Raw genomic sequence first — 21,060 nt, forward strand, 5'->3', positions numbered from 1 at the left:
TATCTCCACCTCGTAAAGGACAAATTTTCCTCTAAATGCTCTGCCATCATATCCCTCTGCATCTGTTTTGCGTGTGTGTTTGCCGCACGCGCTGTTCCGGTTTGTGTTTGAAAACACCGGCTCTGAGTGGCTTACTGTGACACATGACTCTAACCCTCAGTCAATCACAATCACTTCCATCGCATCTATCCAGGGGGTGCATTCAGGTAGCCTTGTCCCCCTACTCCTCCCGTCACCCTCAAAGTGTCTGCCGTCCTCAAGATGGAAGCAGCATTATTGCTGTCTGACAATGGAGGATGGGAACGAGGCTAGCATTCAGGTGTAGCAAACACAGAAATGTTAGCAAGCTTTGGAAAACATTGTCCAATTGAATGAGCAGGGACAAACAGCCTGGGGTCATAAGACGTACGTGCGCTATTCTCGAACCTGAACGCACCCCAAGTCTTGGACGACAAATAAACAGAGCAGAGTAGACTCGCTACGGCTGGTAGTTTCAATTTATTCAGAGTAAGTAATGCACCGCTTTTGACCGTCAGTAACGGTAAAAAATAATTAGTTACCCAGTTACTGAAAAAATAACGCCGTTATATAACGGCGTTATTCCCAACACTGGTCATCAGTATGAACGAATGAATCTTGAATGATTTTTTAAAAATGAAAACGGTATACAAAACATTCTTACAACAATTAAACTATATTTTTTTCTCTATTCGTTTTTTTTTACATTGAGCACAGCACATAAATAGTAATCTTAGTAAAAATTGACAACAGCAAAAAGTCTTTCACTGAATTCTGAAAAATGTATATTTTTATGTAAAATAAAGAACAAACAGCATTAGGGCAGACTCGCCCACATGTACTTCAATGGTTGGTTTCCATACAGTGTTTGGCTCACTATTTTGACAAGCGGATCACACTATTTATAGCATACAAATATGGTAACATTATTCATCAAAAACAAGCTACCGTATACTGTATATCAGACTAAAGTCCAAAGAAACTAACATGATCTCACTTTTTGGCAAGTATACACAGTGCTGTTGAACAAACAAAAATAATGAAAGAGAATAGAATAGAATAGAATAGAATAGAATAGAATAGAATAGAATAGAATAGAATAATCCAACCCAGTCAGTGACCAAACTAATTTTAACATATGACATATACACTAAATTCTACTATTCCGCACCACATGCTCTACCAGAGAACATAGAGGTACTGTAAATTTTACACTGTAAGGCGCACCTGACTGTCAGCCTCCACCCACCAAATTTGGCACGAAAACAACATTTGTTCATACATAAGCCGCACTGGACTATAAGCCACAGCTGTCCTCATTGTATTATGAGATATTTACACCAAAAGGTATTAACTGTTAACACTTTATTTGACAGCGGCATCATACGACTGTCATAAAACCAAATGAACCACCATGAAGCTTTGAACCAATTGGCTGCAAAACTTAATTGCTTCAAGAAGCTTCATTTGGCCATCACTGCTCCCTTGGGAGAGACAGTCAACCTCTGCTGCCACCTGCTGTCAACACTGTTGTTGTCCAACATGCCTCCTAGCATGCATTGCAGTGTCACAAATGTAAATAACAATCAAAATTCATGTTCTGTGCTAATTATGTCTTCAGTTACTGTTCCAGTTGTTTCATTAATTGCTAGTGATGGTATTGACGGATGACACTTAATGACATCTGTCATAAGCCATAGACTTCATAATTGTATTGACGGGTCAATTCGGCCAGCCACTGCGCAACGGCTTCAAGCAGGGGGCCCATCCCACAATCCACTTCAGTTATTCGCAGTCGGTCGCATCGACACATGCAACGCCGTATTTAGGATAAAAGTACGAAAGCTGTACCGCATACAAACAAAAAGTCTAGTCTCGGGAGTGATTTGTTCGAGGATTCAAGGTAATTATTATATTTTTCGTACCGTTCATGCATTTTGAAACGTTGTGAAAAAAATCATTGGGAGAAATTAGCCGCTACGGCATTAGCATCATAGTTCGCAATATTCACGTAAACTAAATGCTAACTGCCCAGTTCGTTGCTCTATTAACAAAGAATCAAGACTGTTTACGTCCATATCTATAAACAATTTTGGGATTTAAGGATTTATTCACAAGAATTTCAACGTAAAAAGCTCTTTGTTGTGGTAAGGCGACGCCACAGTGAACTTAAAGACGAGCAGCACGTTCGACATAATTACATTAAAATAAATTATACTGCCCGTTTTTTGCTTTTAACCAAGAATCTAGACTGTTTCCGTCCATATCTATAAAGAATTTAGGGATTTGAGGATTTATTCACAAGAATTTCAACGTGAAAGCTCTTTGTTGTGATAAGGCAGCGCCACAGTGACTTAAAGACGAGCAGCACATTTGACATATTTACGTTAAAAAAATGCTGACTGCACGTGTTTTTGCTTTTAACCAAGAATCGAGACTGTTTTACATCCATATCTATAATGAATTGAGGGAATTATCATGCATTTATTCACGAGAAGTTTCAACATAAAAAGCTCTTTGTCTGTGTTTCCACTTGGTCAGCTTTGACGGACATAGGCCCTCTATTAATCGGCCCCACATCCCGTGTCCCATCAATACCATTATGAAGTCAATGCAAAAGCATTCAGTAATAGCCATGATTGTGTCATATCATAATTATGATGGTCTTATGACAATCTTATGACGCCACCGTCAAATAAAGTGCTACCTATTAACCCAAATAAATCAACAAATAAACTGCACTGGATTATAAGCCGAAGGATTCAAAATGAAGGAAAAAAGTAGCGGTAATTGCAGTTCCAATAAAAACTTGAATTTGTTTGACCGTGTTTTAATTGTTATAAACCGTCTTCCAAATAGTAGAACTTGTAAGGGCTCGTTCAGGATTTATTGTCCCTTTTTACAGGCAGAGGGCGTATTATTTCATTTCCATTATGTTATCAGCTCCGGGCTCACAGGTAAGCACAAGCTACTGTTCACATGGACAAAAGTCAAACTTTAGATTTGATGTCACTATTTGGGCAAGCGCAGGCAACTGTTCGTAATAGTCATTATGACTCTTACTAAAGGCAAGGCAGTTCTATAGTGCATTTAATACACAAGGTAGTCCAATGTGCTTTACATGATAAAAGTACATAATAAAGGATAAAAGTGATCAAGTAATGAAGTGTGAGCTCACTTTTCAAGAAGAAGACAGAGGTGATCATTTTTGGTCCAAAAGAGGAAAGGTCAAAGATCAGCGAGTACCTTGGCACAGCTACAGTGCTGGCCAAAAGTATTGGCACCCCTGCAATTCTGTCAGGTAATGCTCAATTTCTCCCAGAAAATGATTGCAATTACAAATGCTTTGGTATTAATATCTTCAATTATATTGCTTGCAATGAAAAAAACACAACAGAGAATGAAAAAAAAAAATCACAACCTTTAGACAAGGGGTGTCCAAACTTTTTGCAAAGGGGGCCAGATTTGGCGTGGTAAAAATGTGGGGGGCCGACCTTGGCTGACGTCCTTTACGTAGAGCAATATATTTAAGCAAAATTTAGCAAGCCATTCAGTGTGTCACATTTGCTTTATTATTTTTTTTAATGAATAATTTCAACAATCTCGCAACTAGCCTTTGCGGCGTTCTCTTTCGACTCTCGGGCTCTTGCGAAATACTACTGTAGTGAAATTAAACTAGCTTCAAGTTGCTTCAATTTCTCGTTGCGTAATTTCCCTGTAATCTTGTTGTAAATGTCAGCGTGTCTTGTTTGGTAATATCGCCTCTCATTGAAATCTTTAAAAACAACGACTGTCTCTTTGCAAATGAGGCAAGACACAGTTGTTGTGTATTTTAGTGAAGAAATAGTCCAATTTCCACCTATCCATGAAGCGTCTGCCATCACAGGCAACTTTTTTTTGTTGATTGTCGCCATTTTAGAAAATTGGAAGTAGAGGGGCACACGGAGTAATGTTGCTTAGCCCTTAAATACCTGCAACATGAAGCAATGATCAGAGAATCCCAAAATTTGAAAAATAAGGTCCTAATGAAACCTTTTTTTCAAATTTTTTTGAAAAGAAAAGTCAAGATGAATATGTGTAATAAGCGCTCTAATATCTATAACCCATGCTAAATCATGTTTTTTTCTCATGGAACCTGCAGATGCATGTTTTGACTTGCATCCATCTTTTTTTTTTTCAAAAAGAAATGTCAAAATCTAAATTAGTCTGAAAATCATTAAATTTTAGGTGTATCAAATGTAATACATTTGGCAATAAAGGGTTAAAGTGCTGCTGCCTTTTAGTGGGTAAATGAGGAGCAGCATTTCATGTGTAAGCTACTTCATATGCTGGTTGCAGTACTGCTGACCAATTTATTAAGTCTGTGTGCGGGCCAGATGTTATTGATTTTATGACAGAGGCTGGGGGCTGGATGAAATTTGACCACGGGCCGCATTTGGCCCCCGGGCCGGACTTTGGACATGTCTGCTTTAGACCAAATAACTGCGAACAACCGCTTCCGGTCGTAGGCGGATTTACTATTCAGGCGAAGTAGGCCTTAGGCCCCCAACCAGTAGGGGGCCTCCAACCAGCTGCCCTTGCCCCAACGAGCAAGGGCTTGGGCCACCGGAGCCAGCAGCACCCCCAACTATCCGTCATGTATAATTATGTCAGCATACCAAACAAACAAATAACAAAACAAAAAAGAAAGCCATTTGAATGCTGCATTTATATTGTCTCTCCCCCACACACACGCACTACAATGGACTGTTCCACGACGACGGACCGAGTAACAGTTACTTAGATTCAAGTTAAATGTGCAGAAGACAGAGGTGATCATTTTTGGGCCAAAAAAGGAAAGGTCAAAGATAAGCAGCCAACTTAGCACAATGTCACTTACAGCTACAAATCAAGTCAGAGACCTTGGCGTACTTATTGACTCAGACCTAAAATTTGATAGCCATTTAAAGTCCGTCACTAAATCCGCTTATTACCACCTAAAAAATATAACCAGAATTAAGGGGCTTCTGACTCAACAAGACATGGAAAAACTTATGCATGCATTCATTTTCAGCAGATTGGACTATTGCAACGGTATATTTACAGGTCTTGATAAAAAATCAGTCAGGAAGTTGCAGCTGGTACAGAATGCTGCAGCCAGAGTCCTCACAAATACAAGGAAGCTGGACCACATTACCAGTTTTAAAATCGCTACACTGGCTTCCAGTAAGTCAAAGGATAGACTATAAAATACTACTGCTCGTCTGCAAAACACTTAATGGCCTTGGACCAAAATACATGCTTGACTTGTTAGAGTCCTATGAGACATCTAGACCCCTAAGGTCGTCTGGAACCGGTCTTCTGCATGTTTCAAGAACAAGAACCAAGCAGGGTGAGGCAGCATTTAGTTATTATGCTCCCCACCTCTGGAACAAGTTACCCGAACGTCTGAAGTATGCTCAAACTGTTAGCTCTTTTAAATCAGGGCTAAAAACGCTTTTGTTTAGCACTGCATATCTATAACTGTCTATATATTTCAATCTACCTGCTTTCTATTCCTCTTGTTTTTATCTCCATTGCTGATTTCAATTATTATTAGTAGTAGTAGTTTTTGTTTTATTTTTATTTTATTTATTTATTTTTATTCTGTGATTAAATGCGATCTTTTGTCTTCGTTTCTACGTTGTGTTGATTTAAATGTGATTTTTATGATCTTCATGTGATGTAAAGCACTTTGAATTGCCTTGTGTTGAATTGTGCTATATAAATAAATTTGCCTTGCCTTGCCTAGATTCATTTAGTGCCGTTTAGCTTCGCTTAGCTCCGTTTAGCATCGCTTTGCTCCGCTTAGCTGTTCGTTAGCTTCACTTAGCTCTCCCGCGTTTTTCACGCCACTAAGCTCGCTATTTTTACAGCTCACTTGCTACTTTGCACGTCGGGTATCGTTTATTTCGAACACATGAGCAAACATGCTCTCCATGAGAGCCAAAGTGCAATGAGGGAGAAGTTGAGAACAGGCCGCTAATGCCTCTTTTAACTTTTTCTTCTTCACACCGAACATAAAATACAGGACAGCACACCCTGTGGCGAAACAATGTGGTACAGTTCCAATCAGTCATACAGTAACACTCAACGGCTGGTTAACCACATTTGCTAACGACAAAAAAATTAATAAATCTATTAGTGACACCATGTGATGTTTGTCATATAAATAACGGTTTCTGGAGTTAATCCCACATACTTCAGAATTAATATTATAATATGTAGAGTAAATACTACATAATACAGTATCTACACTAAGAAAAGTTTTCAAATGAAACTCTTTATGACAAGTATGATGGGCAATGAATAATTATTATAATTATTATACTACTATTATATATAGTAGTATACTATAATAATAATGCTAGAATTTTTTTTAAGAATTGGTTTGAATAATGTTGGAAAGGCAAAGTCAGTGTTCCAAATCTGTTTACTTTCCATTCTTTTGCACTAGTAATTGCTATCAGCATTTAACCTCATTGTTTATTTGTGATTAATTATTGTCATTTACATGAATATTTGTACTTTAATAAAGAATTTAAGTGTTCCAAAATGCTTATGTGAATTGATAAGCGTCAACAAAAATTTCATTGCTAAATTAGTGGGGGAAAAAAGACAGAAAATTATTAGATTAGTCGACTAATCGTAAAACTAGTCAGCTGACTAATCAGGAGAAAATTTGTCGTTTAGGACAGCCCTAGTGTACCGGAACATATTCCCTCCACACCCTTCTCACCTTTTTAACCCCTGACCCATGAAGAGGGCCCCTGGATATGTTCGCCTTAGGCCCCAAAATTGCCAAATCCGCCACTGCTTCCGGTATCTATCAATGAGATTCATACAATGCTCTGCTGGAATTTTCAACCATTCTTCTTTGGCCAACTGCTCCAGGTCTCTGAAATTTGAAGGGTGCCCTTGTCAGATCTCTCCACAGGTGTTCTATGGGATTCAGGTCTGGACTCATTGCTGGCCACTTTAGAAGTCTCCAGTGCTTTCTCTCAAACCATTTTCTAGTGCTTTTTAAAGTGTGTTTTGGGTCATTGTCCTGCTGGAAGACCCATGACCTCTGAGGGAGACCCAGCTTTCTCATACCAGGCCCTACATTATGCTGCAAAATTTGCTGGTAGTCTTCAGACTTCATAATGCAGTTCACACGGTCAATCAGTCCAGTGCCAGAGGCAGCAAAGCAACCCCAAAACATCAGGGAACCACCGCCATGTTTGACTGTGGGGACCGTGTTCTTTTCTTTGAAGGCCTCGTTTTTTCCCTGTAAACTCTATGTTGAAGCCTCTTCCCAAAAAGGTCTACTTTTGTCTCATCTGACCAGAGACCATTTTTTTTCAAAAAGTTTTTGGCTTTCTCAGGTAAGTTTTGGCAAACTCCAACCTGGCGTTGATATGTCTCTTGGTCAGAAGTGGGGTCTTCCTGGGTATCCTACCATAGAGTCCCCTTTCATTCAGATGCCGATAGTTCAGGTTGACACTTGTACACTCGGACTGCAGGACAGCTTGAACTTGGTTGGATTTTAGTCGAGGTTCTTTATCCACCATCCACACAATCTTTCATTGAAATCTCTCGTCCATTTTTCTTTCCCGTCCACATCTAGGGAGGTTAGACACAGTGCCATGGGCTTTACATTTATTGATGACACTGCGCACGTTAGACACAGGAACATTCAGGTCTCTGGAAATGGACTTGTAGTCTTGAGATTGCCCATGCTTCCTCACAAGTTTGCTTCTTAAGTCCTCAGACTGTTCTTTGGTCTCCTTTCCTTTCTCCATGCTCAGTGTGGTACACACAAGGACACAGGACAGAGGTTGAATCAACTTTAATCCATTTGAACTGGCTGCACGTGTGATTTAGTTATTGCCACTACCTGTTATGTGCCACAGGTAAGTAACAGGTGCTGTTAATTACACAAATTAGAGAAGCATAACATAATTTTTCAAAGGATGGCAATACTTTTGTCAGGCCCATCTTTGGAGTTTTGTGTAAAATATTTTTTTTTTTCCCAATTCTCTTTTGTGTTTTTCATTGCAAGCAAAATCAATGAAGATATTACTACGAAAGCATTTGTAATTGCAATCATTTTCTGGGAGAAAATGAGCATTATCTGAAAGAATTGCAGGGGTGCCAATACTTTTGGCCAGCACTGTACAAATCAAGTCAGAAATCTTGGCGTAATTATTGACTCAGACCTAAAAATTTGACAGCCATCTAATGTTTGTCACTAAATCTGCTTATTAGCACCTAAAAAATATCACCAGAATTAAGGGGCTCCTGACTAAACAAGAATGGAAAAACTTATGCATGCAATCATTTTCAGTATATTTTCGGCAACTAGAAGCCACTGTTTATCATGGGGAAAAAAGAGGAACATTTGTTGTGAAAGGCTTTAGAAAGTGTAAAAACATTTTGATTATTCATCAAGAATAGGAAATAATCCAATTTTTTTTAAAACTCTTTCAGGCTCTTACATCCCTGAGGGCCTGATGACATCGTGCACTTGGGATTATGTCACATACACGGCGGCCAACAGGAGCTATACCATGATGCTCTGCTGCTTTGTTTTCTTCATCCCACTCCTCATCATCTTCTACTGCTACGTCTTCATGTTTCTGGCTGTCAGGAAAACCAGCAGGTGAGCAGGAGGCCTCAAGCATTTTTGTATCGTACCTTGATTCAGAAGTGGTAAATCATCCTCTTTTTTTTAATATAGAAGAAAACGGGTGTGCATTAAATCCATGCTTTGAATTTTGGGGAAAAAAATATCCACTTGGCAAAGTATTACGATTATAATACGACTCGAACTATATAGACGCAGAAGGATTAAATAAAGGGGCTTGCCTAGAGTATTAAATCAATCAGTAAACTGTGGCCTTTTAACCATGGCAAGATAGAGAGGTTTCTTGAAGTGGGAAAAGTGTGGCGAACACAGTAAAGAAAATCACAGGTAGTCGCCAGGTTACGACATACTCGACTTAAGCGATTTTGACTTCACGACGCCGGAGTCTCGTCCGCCATTTTTTTTCCCTTTTTTTATAAGTCGCATAAACAGTACCATTTTGTACCTCACAGTATCTTATTTTTTACTTTACTTTATTCATATGACATGTTCTGTCCTCCCAAAACGTAAAGTTGTTCAGCTTTACTAACAGCGAACAAGGCAATTGGTCTTTCTGAAGCTTTTTACTTCCTTCACTTTTGACAATTTGTAAAGCTATAACACACATTTGTACACTTATGTTTAAAACAACACGCATTTTAACAAGAAAACACTTGACACAAAACAATTGGTGTTCAAACGGCCATCTAGTCTGATCAATATGTAAATCTAGTTGATTAAATTAGCCTAATTGGCCTAACAAATGTCCGCTATCTTAAATGCTACGAATGCTAACGTATTTACAATTCTCATAGCAAAATCGCTCACACATAACTCCTCAAACTGTAGCTGTAAATTTAATTACAAATGCATATACAAACATTTGTTAGCTGAAACAACTTACATCCTGATGTGGGTTAGACCACAGCGCAGCTGTCCTTTATCCATGTCAGACGTCTGAATCTGCTCTTAAGTCACACAGGGCGACAGACCCAACGCTCCCACCAGAGGGCAGTGTATCCTCCATCATTAAACAAAATACAATACTTTTTGGATATTAGAGGTACTTAAAGGGTTATTTCTAATCTATGCATAAAATCGGGTTACGTTGCCAGTAGGAACAGAACTCGATCGTGAGGGGACTACCTGTAAATTGTTTGATATGCTTATTTCTAATCCCAATCCCTGGCCCAATCCCATTTCTATTTTTCTACCCCTACCCCTTCCCCCTACCCCTTGGCCCTTCAAACGGAGCAATAAGGGGTAGGGCATGAAACGTTAGCCCTACGAATTGGGACACCCCTTCACACTCACGTACGTAAATCCATTCCGCCGTTTGTGACGTCATCAAAAAGCGAGAGAACTAAGCCAACACGCCTGCTGCTGTGGTGCCCACACTCTCCTTGGCTATGAAGATATTTTTACAAATATCTGCGTCGAATCGACGAAAGGCCATCAGGCGAAGGCGTCTTCGACATCTGGGAGCATTGCTGGATCCTGCTGGGGTATGTAGAATGAGAAAGTAATACAAATAACACGTGTGAGTGAGCACTTTTTAGTGTCCAGCCAGCGCAAATGGTTGGTAGCCTCCAGAGCTAGCGTGTGAAAGTAACAATGTGTTTGTGTTTGAAAGTCCTTTTAACTGTACATTCGTGATATTTTGTTATACAGAAACAATTTGCTTGCCTTTTTTTATTTGCTGATTTATTGATTGGAATAGTGTCCTAGCCTGGCTAACCAAACAAAAAGCAACAGCTAACGTGTGGCTTTTCTTACTCGCCTCCTTCCGTTTGGGATAAACATGCCGCTCGGGGGGGGGTTGAACCCATTTTTTTGTACTAGGTTCAGATTTGAATACATAAATACATTCACTGCATTGTGTGTGCTATCAATGTGTTGGTTTGGGAGGATGAAAGCCTGATCTTTCCATGTTTTTCTTTCCAGCAGATGGGTCATCCCACAAATTATTGCCGGTTGGACCATAATATGTCTGTTCTAATGTTGTGATTCAATTTTGAGGCGGACTTGAGGCAGGACCTACACCTCAGCAGAAGAGCCATAAACGCTGTCCAAAAGCTGCTGCAGAGAGAGCAGGACCATTGTTGGGCCGGGCAACTGGAGGTCCTGATCTATATATGCTGGTTGGCACATGGACTCTCTTACATCGTGGTGGCTCGTGTGTTGATGTGCAATGTATATAATTTTTGGTGATTTTTTTTTTTTTTCACGCTTTTTCTCCAATTTTCCCATTACATTCTAATGTAATGCATCACATTTTTATTTTACAAAATAAATCTTCAAACCAATATCTGTTTCAGTCATTCATATGATGCTGATGTGATAATCATGCTCACAAACTGTTATTTCTTTCTTTTATTAGCAGCTTCTTTTCAGAAATAGTGAACATAGTGCAAATTACAGCTTAAAGTGCGTGGTGCAACTACGGAAAATAAACAGTATGAATATGACCAGATTAAAAAAATGAACATAAGACAACAATCAATTAACAAAATGAAGAGATGGTGGGGTGACTGGAGCAGGAACAGCACATGGCACATTCTGGGCTCAGCGATGTTCTGGGGGGACAAGACACGACATAACATTATACGATACACTTTAATCCATTGCAAAAAAGGTGTTACAGAATGAGGAAGTAGTGGCTGTGTGTACAATAGGTGCATGGCGCATCAACTTACACATTTTGTCCACCATGCGCTCAAACCGCTAAAAAGCGGTCCATTCTCTGCTCCGTCTCCTCATGGCGTTTCTGCTCCTTCTCACTCTCCTGTACCAGGTAGTCAAGTATAGGGTTGGACTTTCTTCTTTTAGGGGATGTGGATGGTGGAGGACGACTCTGACATGATGAGGGAACAGCAGGAACGGTGGCGGTGCATGGTGCATCGGAGGTGCTGGGCTCAGCGACGTTCTAGGGGAACAAACAACATTACATTACAGCATGCACTTCAATCCATTGAGAAAAAAGGTGTTACAGAATGAGGGAGTGGTGGCTGTGTGGACAATACATCAATATTTGGACATACCATGCACATTAACCAAAAAAAAAAACAATTTATGGCCATATGTTTACCAAAGCACTTTGGAAGATGGCATCCCCCTCTGCGCATGAATCCACCAAGAGTGGAGGGTCCATTGCTGCCCTTCCTCCCACCACCGCGTGCATATCCTCATAATATTGCCACGTTGTGGCGGTCTCCTGGCCTTCATCTGTCCCACCCCCAGAGCAGGGAGTTTTCAGCTCCTGTAAGAAGCAAGACAATGGCAATTATGAATGTACTTCATTGCTCGCTGACAATATTTCAGGAGTACATAGTATTCATCTACTTAACGGGCATTACTGTTTACCTTGTACTTTTTTTTTTTTAATTCTCCCATTTTTTGGAGACCTGCTGGGAGGACACCTTCCCCTGCAGTCCCAGCTCCTTAATCAGCTTCCTGTGTTGTAAATGCGAGGGATAAGTTAGGAATTGCTAACTAACAAACAGACAAACTCTGGCAAAAACATAACCTCCTTAGCAGAGGTAATTACTCACTCCCACTGTTGTTTGGCCGAGGCTTTTGACTTCAAGAACCGTTCTTCGTTCTCAAGCCTGATAAGGCTCTTTGTTTGTGCTGGACTCCCTGTGAATCACATTCACGAACATGAATACTTGTGATAATAGGTAGCGAAATGACGCACACGTCGCTCAAAAGCAACTTCTCTACGGTCAATCTACTGCATTGCTCGCAAATTTAAAAAAACGACAACTGTGTTGTTTTTCGACTTTTCCCATCACATTCACATGCATTGACCGATTCCTTATTTATGCAATAAAGAGCGTTTTACCGATGTGCGTTTATAGCAGCAAAACTACACATTGCGACGTCATTACATTGCTCGTGAATTTTAAACAAACAACCGTGTTGTTATTCGACTTTTCCCAGCACCTTCACATGCATTGACTGATTCCTTATTAATGCAATAAAGAGCGATTTCGGCGATGTGCGTTTATAGCAGAAAAAAACTACACATTGCGACGTAAGTCCCGCTCACACAATACATCAGTTGTCACAACTTAAGACGGTTAAAATAGTTATATTAGGGAAAAACAGAGCTACTTACATTTGTGTACTTCTTTCCTTGCTTCTGCCATTTTGGAAATGATTCGCGGAATAATCGCTTTGCACCCTGGGAAATTTCGCATAACCCTCCGTTTGGAGTGAGGGTAGTCATGGCCCTCCGTTACCCCTACCCCTGCACATTAGCTTGAATTGGGACAGCCCTACCCCTACACGTGAACGCGCAAAACGGAGGGGAAGGGGGAAGGGGTAGGGCCAAGAGGTGAAATGGGATTCACCCAAAACAGTGGGGCAAATAAGTATTTAGTCATCCACTAATAGTGCAAGTTCTCCCACTTGAAAATATTAGCGAGGCCTGTAATTGTCAACACGGGTAAACCTCAACCATGAAAGACAGAATGTGGGAAAAAAAACATTGTTTGATTTTTAAATTTATTTGCAAATCATGTTGGAAAATAAGTATTTGGTCAATACCAAAAGTTCATCTCAATACTTTGTTATGTACCCTTTGTTGGCAATAACGGAGGCCAAACGTTTTCTGTAACTCTTCACAAGCTTTTCACACACTGTTGCTGGTATTTTGGCCCATTCCTCCATGCAGATCTCCGCTAGAACAGTGATGTTTTGGGGCTGTCGTTGGGCAACACGGATTTTCTACTCCCTCCAGAGATTTTCTATGAGGTTGAGATCTGGAGACTGGCTAGGCCACTCCAGGACCTTGAAATGCTTCTTACCAAGACACTCCTTTGTTGCCCTGGCTGTGTGTTTGGGATCATTGTCATGCTGAAAGACCCAGCCACGTCTCATCTTCAATGCCCTTGCTGATGGAAGGAGATTTTCACTCAAAATCTCTCGATACATGGCCCTATTCATTCTTTCCTTTACACAGATCAGTCGTCCTGGTCCCTATGCAGAAAAACAGCCCCAAAGCATGATGTTTCCACCCACATGCTTCACAGTGGGTGTGGTGCAATTCAGTATTCTTTTTCCTCCAAACACGAGAACCTGTGTTTCTACCAAAAAGTTCTATTTTGGTTTCATCTGACCATAACACATTCTCCCAGTCCTCTTGTGGATCATCCAAATGCTCTCTAGCGAACTGCAGACGGGCCTGGACGTGTACTGGCTTCAGCAGGGCGACACGTCTGGCAGTGCAGGATTTGAATACCTGGCGGCACATTGTGTTACCGATAGTAGCCTTTGTTACTGTGGTCCCAGCTCTCTGTAGGTCATTCACTAGATGTGGTTCTGGGATTTTTGCTCACCGTTCTTGTTATCATTTTGACGCCACGGGGTGAGGAGGGAGTTGAAAGTCTGTGTTGCCCAACGACAGCCCCAAAACATCACTGCTCTAGAGGAGATCTGCATGGAGGAATGGGCCAAAATACCAGCAACAGTGTGTGAAAAGCTTGTAAAGAGTTACAGAAAATGTTTGGGCTCCGTTATTGCCAACAAAGGGTACATAACAAAGTATTGAGATGAACTTTTGGTATTGACCAAATGCTTATTTTCCACCATGATTTGCAAATAAATTCTTTAAAAATCAAACAATGTGATTTTGTTTTTTTTTTCACATTCTGTCCCTCATGGTTGAGGTTTACCCATGTTGACAATTACAGACCTCTCTAATATTTTCAAGTGGGACAACTTGCACAATTATTGGTTGACTAAATACTTATTTACCCCGCTGTATATGAGTCACAAGCATGGAATGATTGATTACTGCGACATTAAATGATTAATAATTTATGTCTTCAGGGAGGTGGAGCGACTAGGCACCCAAGTGAGGAAATCCACATTGATCCATCAGAAATCTATCAGGAGCGAATGGAAGCTGGCCAAGATCGCCTTTGTGGTTATTGTTGTCTATGTCCTCTCCTGGTCACCATACGCCTGCGTCACGCTCATTTCATGGGCCGGGTAAGACTGCTTTAAACTATACGAAGATGACTTGCTATGTTAAAATGATACAGTAAAATGGATGTACTGTATTTTTCGTTCTTAGTACTGCCCCATGGAAACTTTGGGGAAAAAAAATAATCTGCTTCACTTGTCAACACAAAATTAATTGGCTATGCCTGGAAAAACAAATAAGTCTCAAGGGTTCATGCAAGGTATTCAACAGGATGTCAGCCATTTTTGTCTAAACTAGCGATTGTGGGTAAATTCAAGGGCTTGGCCCAGGGGTCTGTCAAGTCTGAAAGCATGATCAGCTCATCGGCAAGTCCTGATCATTTGATTCAGGTGTGTTAAAGAAGGGAGACATGGAAAACAAGCTGGATACCGGCCCTCGAGGACCAGACTTGCAAACCCCTGGTTTAGGAAAGCACACCCAAGTGACAGTGAGTCAAAGTGTCCCTAAACAAGATACCGAACCTCACGTAGCTCCTGATGCTGTGTTACCATTTGGTGAATGAGGGAATAGTGTCGAAGCACTTTGAAGGCTGAAAAGCGCTATATCAGTGTAAGTACATTTAACATGTTGAAAATGTTTGACAACAATGAAATAACAGAAAAACTATTGAAAACGTAACTTGGCGGGCTAGTGATATGCAGTAAAAATAGCTTCTTCCTACTCCTATTAGAACACTGGAGGGTATTTGGTCTAACAACATACAGCACAATAGTGATCTTACCAAGAACTGGAGGTCCTCAAAAAGTAATAAAAAAATAAATAAAAGCACACCGGTCAGGGAAAGTGTCAAGAACCCAGCAGCAACATTAAAGGAACTACAGGAATTTCTGGCAAGTACTGGTTGGCAACTAGCAATCTTCCTTTTTCTTCATATGTCTAGGCTGTGGACAAGGGTAGATGGAAAAGCAATCCTGGCCACATGCTGTGTAAACACTAATCTTCCAAACCCATGTGTGAAAATGTGTTATGGTTGACAAGCATAACATAACACTGACCGGCCCAGCGCTCCCCAATATACGCCCACCATATCTACAGTAGGCCTGAACGATATTAGAAAAAACTATTGCTGCGATTTTTTTTGGGGTTGCAATATATTGCGATATTATATTGCGATATTAAAAAAAAAAAATATATATATATATATATATATATATATATATATTTATTTATTTGCATTGGAAAAAGATACATATTATACATATATTAGACATGTTTTTTTCAAAATTTTCCCCCTAAAATATGCTTTAAAAAATGTATATGGCTAACTTTAAAAAATGATTCACTCGCATATTTTAAATTTTTAAACAAATCACGTCACAATGAAAAATATGGCATCTGTAAAAAAGTCACGGATATCCACCACATAACTTTCGCAAAATTTTTTTTTTTTGTTACTGTCGCATTTTCCCTGCTATGTTAGATGATAAATAACTTATCCGAAAAAAGAAAAATTGGGGGAAAATACTTTTAAAAGGGTAAATATATGAAAAAGAAAATCTCGACCACTCCTTGATGTCTGCGATTTCTCCATTGCGACCCCTGTTAAAGTACCATGTTTCACTCATAAAATAAAATGAAATAATCCAGCTGCGGCCAGTCACAGCTGTGTCTTGACACTCAGTGATACATGCGACATGGAGTTTTTGGATCGAAACAAGATAAGTATAATATCTCGTTAAAGTCATGTTGTCTGTAATTCTGCTCTCGCATGCTCTCACCTCCAGCTAGGGTTTTGCTGTTTAAAAAACATTTCTTTTTTTAAAAAATGCCCTCCTGTTAAAAATGTTTCTTCCCCCAGAAAGTTGAGATTTTAAGCTTTCCAATCATGTACCACTCGAGCAGATCATCGAATCATTTTTAAACAAGAATAATGTCCTGTAGTAGAAAAATGCTTTGCTTTATTTAATGCTTCTGTTTATCTACCTTGGCTGCAGAATCACTTCTAGTGTTTATTTCCTTGACACAACACAACAGGTGTACAAAGCATACCCATTCGTCAGAACACCGGCTGTCCCCAACATTTCCACGCACACACATTCATTCCAGCGCACGCTTCCTTCATGCAACACTTTCTTAAGTTAAACGACAACTAAAAGATGCGGTGTGACTGAAGTCCGCCTCTGTGGCAAGATCAAACACAACCATCGTTAACTTTAATAATCAAGTGCGCAGAGGAACAAAGACCTAGGAGAGGGAGGGAGGGAGGGGGAGAGGGAGGTTGTGTGAGTGTCACTAAAGCGATCAGCTCAGGACAGAGAAAGCATGGAGCAACATACATTTGTGGATTAAAAAAAATAAAACTATCGCACGTCCTTGCGATGGAACTATTGCACATGTGCACATCGCGATGGCGATGTTTAAACGATATATCGTTCAGGCCTAATCTACAGTGACGCATGTTGTTGGCAGCACAATAGTTTGTGGCTGTATTCCTCAACTCGAAGATCAAGCCTAATGTCAAAAATGCCGAACTTCCCCTTTAAAATAAAGACCTAGCTAAATGTTGACCTAATGACCTAAATGTTGTCCATAAAAGTTATAAAGTAATAAAACAAACAACAAAAATGAATGAAATGAACAAGAATCCTACTAAGTATTTCATAATTGGTCACAATTATTTTTGGAACGGATCATGTTACTAGCACCTTTTCTTTGCTTAGCCAAAACTACACCTGAGGTGGAAAAATGGATATTTAGAATGTCTTTAAACCTAAGCTTTCAAAAGCTTCAACAACTACTGAGCTTACTGCGTTTTGGGTTTATAAACATGTTTTGCCCACTCTCCCACAAAAGTCAAACCCCATGTATGGTTTTCCTCAGCATGAACTGTGTTTATTATCAATTTGGAATGAAAAATGAAGTTTCAAATGTCAGCCCAATCTTGAAGCTTTTGCTAGAAATAATATAAAACTGTCAAGAAAAGCTTACTAAACTATTTGAACTTTATTTGGGCCTGATCAGAAGCCCTTTAAATGGTAGTATTTGTATGTTGACTTTCAGTGAACATGAGTTTGTGATTTTTTCACTCTGAACACAGTGCAAGTCGATTGCAACACTTCCATAATTCTGTATAAAGCTTTTAATAATACATTACCGGCAAATTTGCAAACACATTTCGCCATTCGTGAAAGAGCTCACAATTTAAGAGCTGACGGGGAATTCGTACTTCCTAGATTTAGAACTACGCATAAGAGCTTTTGTGTGTCTGTACGCGGGGTTAGATTATGGAACAATCTGAGTTCATCACTTAGAGAGTGTAAAAATATTCACATATTTAGGTTGCACTATAAACAATTCATTTGGTCAAAATATATTCAGGGAGGGTCTTAAATATATATATATGTTTGTGGAAGTCTTCTTACATATTGGTATAGATACACGCAATATAAGTGTGTGTGTACTGTATATGTATATAATTACACACACACTTATATATATATAAATATATGTAATATATATACATATACATATTTTTGTTTTTTTGTTCTCTGTTTTCTCTATTGCTGACTGAGGGAATCGGCAATGAGTAGGGATGGGAATCGAAATCCGATTCCAATTCGGAACCGGTTCCGAGTGTTTCGAGGCCTCGACATCACAATGAAAAAGCCTTAACGATCCCTTTAACGATCCCTAAAGATGCATATTGCGTCGTGACATGTCTAGTTGTCCAGACGCATCAAACTAGCATGGCGCCAAGAACCACTCGCTCCAAAGTTTGGCTACACTTCACCAGGAAAAAGGGTGAAAATGAAAGGTTACGATAGTTTAGCACGAGCGTTGCCGCCGTAAACATAACAATGACGTAGGTTCGAACGCTCTAAAGTGTGTCTTCACTTCACGAGGAAAAATTACAACAAAGCGACTTGCAGTCATTGCGAGATGGAAATAACTGCATCGGGAGGGAATAGACTGCACTGTCCTCACCGAGACGCTAAGTCTCAGTCCTGGCTATACAGCTAGCTAAACTCCCAAATGACGATGCAGAAGACGTTGGTATAATTTGCTGACGTTATTCAACCATCACTTGAAACTAAAAATAGAAATGAAACAAATCAATTTCGTCCCCAATAACAAACAGGTTCGCATCAACGTAAATCAGCGATGATTAGCTGCTAACACAGTCATAACAAACAGTTAGCATGCGTTCGCTAGCATTAGCCCATCGTTTAAACCACTACACAACTGGATTTAAGTGTCCGATCGCGAGTGGAAACACACAACAACAACACAGAAGATGATACATACAGGCGTTGGCTCTGTGGATATTTTACAAACATTAACAAAGAACGTAGGCTCGTGTCGTGGCAGTGTTTCCCTTTCTCACTAACTCGCTCACTGGCTTGGATGCGGCATTTCTTCTTCTTCGCGTGAGGAAGCGCAAGGGCGCCACCACTTGAGCGTGAAAGCGCCATAAAAACTAAAAGGCATGCATTTCAATATACTGGTAAATAAAAACAGGGGTCCCCAAACTACGGCCCGCAGCTCCATATTTGGTCCGGCCCCCTGAACAATTCCAGAGAGCATTTTGAATTTTTTTTGTTTTTTTCTCCCTCAGTAGTGTTATTTATTTCCTAGCCTTTTTCAGTGAATAACTCAGAGAGGGTTATTTGGTTATTATCTATTTAATTAATAGTGCTATTATTATTTATTATTATTATATTATATTATTATTTTTATTTTATTTACTTTTGTTCCGAGAAGAATCCACAGCGGGTTATTTGATTGTGGCTTTCTGAAAAACAATAATTTTTTACATTTCGCACTCCTGCAATCGTCACACTTTTTCTGTTACAAACTGACCCCGGCCTCTCATCAGAGAAGGGACAAGTTATTTGGCCCTCACAGGAAGATGTTTGGGGACATTGCCAAAGGCAGAACAACGACCTATATGCCAAAATATACCAATATATTTTATTTCTATTAGAAAAATGTTTCAGTAAAATGTTACACATTCTTGTGCATTTGCCACTTATTGCAACAGTTAACATTGAGGCTTTGGGCCTCTTTTGACCTCGTTGTGAGTTTTTAAGGTTGTGACTTCTGAATAAACAAACTTGATGCCAATCAAAATGTTTGTTCTTCTTTTTCCCAAAATTAGAATCGATAAGAGAATCGATAAAGAATCGAATCGTTAAGCAATATCGATAATGGAATCGGAATCGTAAAAATCGTATCAATTCCCATCCCGAGCAATGAGGGTTCTGCCCTCCCGTTACATGTGTCGGGGAATAATGTATACTATGTAACTTAAAAAAAAAACTGGTTGCAGGAAAATAGTTTATTATTTTGATGATAATTGAGAACTCGGGGTGGGATTTAATAAGTTTTCTTCGTCCCACTCCCTTTCAGGCATTTTTTTGGTTTTGTTTTGATTCTTTTTTATTTCTCTGTGTTTCGTGAAAGCAAAGAACTGAATTCGTGAAGATGAATGTAACTGCCTGAAATGAAATGAATAAAAAAAAAGAAAAAAAAAATTAACTCACCATACGCTGATTCAACCTGTTTTAACATTGTCCTCTCCTAAAACTTGACGGCAAATATCCTTGGTTGCAGGAATAATGTGTTCTTCTCCATCTTTCTTGAGGGGAATTCTAAATCAGGCTGCTAAGGACAGCTATACTTATCGCCAAGATCGTCATCCATTGAATATGGTACGCCCGCCGGTGTCGTGCCAATGTAGTTACCCCCGTCAAAAATTGTATCCCCTGGGTGGAGCCACTGCGCTGCACTGGTTTGCTTGATTTCCGTGTTTTGGTGATGTAGTTATCTACGAGGTTTTAAAACATGAACATGGCCCATCCCTCAAAAAGAAAAACAAAAAAACTTTTTTTTCTCTATCTTATAATGCATACGTACTGAATATGAAAAAAGGCAATGTTTTACTGTTTTACTCATAGGATGACTTATAACTGTCATTACTGTAATTCAAGTCCTGTACGGAGTTCCTTCGGTTTAATAAACGTCGATGTTCAAAATATATAACTGGTTCTTTTCTGGCTTCAATTAATTGTTTAGTCGACATAACTCATAACTAATGTGTGTGTGTGTGGGCTTCCGCGGCCAGGGGATACAGTTTTTGATGGGGGTAACTACATTGGCAAGACACCGGTGGTGGCTCTGTTGTACAATTAGCGTCTTTAGTGGGGCAAGTTGAAACTCCGCTCAGCATTTTGGTAGTGCTCTCTGGCGTTTCATGGTCCACATTTTCAATCCTTGGTTCTTGCTCAGTAGTTGTTGTCGCTTTTGAAAGCTTAGGTTTAAAAGAAATTATGTATATGCATCTTGCCTCTTCGGTCCTCGTGTGGTTTTGGCTAAGCAAAGCAAATGACCGTCTAAGGTGCTAGTCCCATGATCAGTTCGAAAAATAATTTTGACCCATTTTAAAAATATCTTTTTTTGTTTATTTCTTTCATTTTTTTATTGC

General features: G+C 39.6%; 1 protein-coding gene across 1 annotated transcript in view; it reads left to right on the top strand.

Moving 5' to 3' along the window:
- Positions 1–21,060, top strand: part of LOC130913841 (melanopsin-A-like) — a 49,772-nt gene that overhangs the window by 10,573 nt on the left and 18,139 nt on the right. Inside the window, exons 4-5 of the mRNA XM_057832738.1 lie at positions 8,509–8,680; positions 14,480–14,641. Of these exons, the coding sequence (XP_057688721.1) occupies positions 8,509–8,680; positions 14,480–14,641 (334 nt within the window). The remainder of the gene's footprint in view (positions 1–8,508; positions 8,681–14,479; positions 14,642–21,060) is intronic.

Source organism: Corythoichthys intestinalis, chromosome 3, assembly GCF_030265065.1.
Source record: "Corythoichthys intestinalis isolate RoL2023-P3 chromosome 3, ASM3026506v1, whole genome shotgun sequence".
NCBI lineage: Eukaryota > Metazoa > Chordata > Actinopteri > Syngnathiformes > Syngnathidae > Corythoichthys > Corythoichthys intestinalis.